At 54.8% G+C, this 299-nt stretch overlaps 1 protein-coding gene across 1 annotated transcript in view; it reads right to left on the minus strand.

The window, feature by feature from the left end:
* LOC100745946 (growth factor receptor-bound protein 14) overlaps positions 1-299 on the minus strand; it is a gene marked incomplete at its 3' end in the record, with an annotated part of 16,046 nt that overhangs the window by 2,707 nt on the left and 13,040 nt on the right. The window contains 1 exon segment of the mRNA XM_033322451.1: positions 119-220. Within this exon segment, the coding sequence (XP_033178342.1) occupies positions 119-220 (102 nt within the window).

Consider the following 299-nt stretch of genomic DNA (forward strand, 5'->3'; position numbering starts at 1 on the left):
GACTAACCGCGCGTCGAGATGCAACCTCGATCCGAGATGATTCGCCGGTCGTTTTTTGCGTACGCGCGCGCGCGCGCGATCGGCGAAAGCCTGCGGCCAGCGAAAAACTTCGACTCACATTGGATACGTTGTAGTTGACGTATCGATCCTTCGGGCCGTCGGTTTGCTCGCACTGTTTGTTCTTAAATGCTCTGTAGTTTTCCCTGAGTTGCTTGCCGTACTGTAAAACGAAACGAAACGAAACGGATTAATGCCAGCCAGATTTGTTTCGACGCGCGCGGCTCGCTCGTCACCGTGGC

Source organism: Bombus impatiens, unplaced genomic scaffold (genome assembly GCF_000188095.3).
Source record: "Bombus impatiens unplaced genomic scaffold, BIMP_2.2 scf_0640, whole genome shotgun sequence".
NCBI lineage: Eukaryota > Metazoa > Arthropoda > Insecta > Hymenoptera > Apidae > Bombus > Bombus impatiens.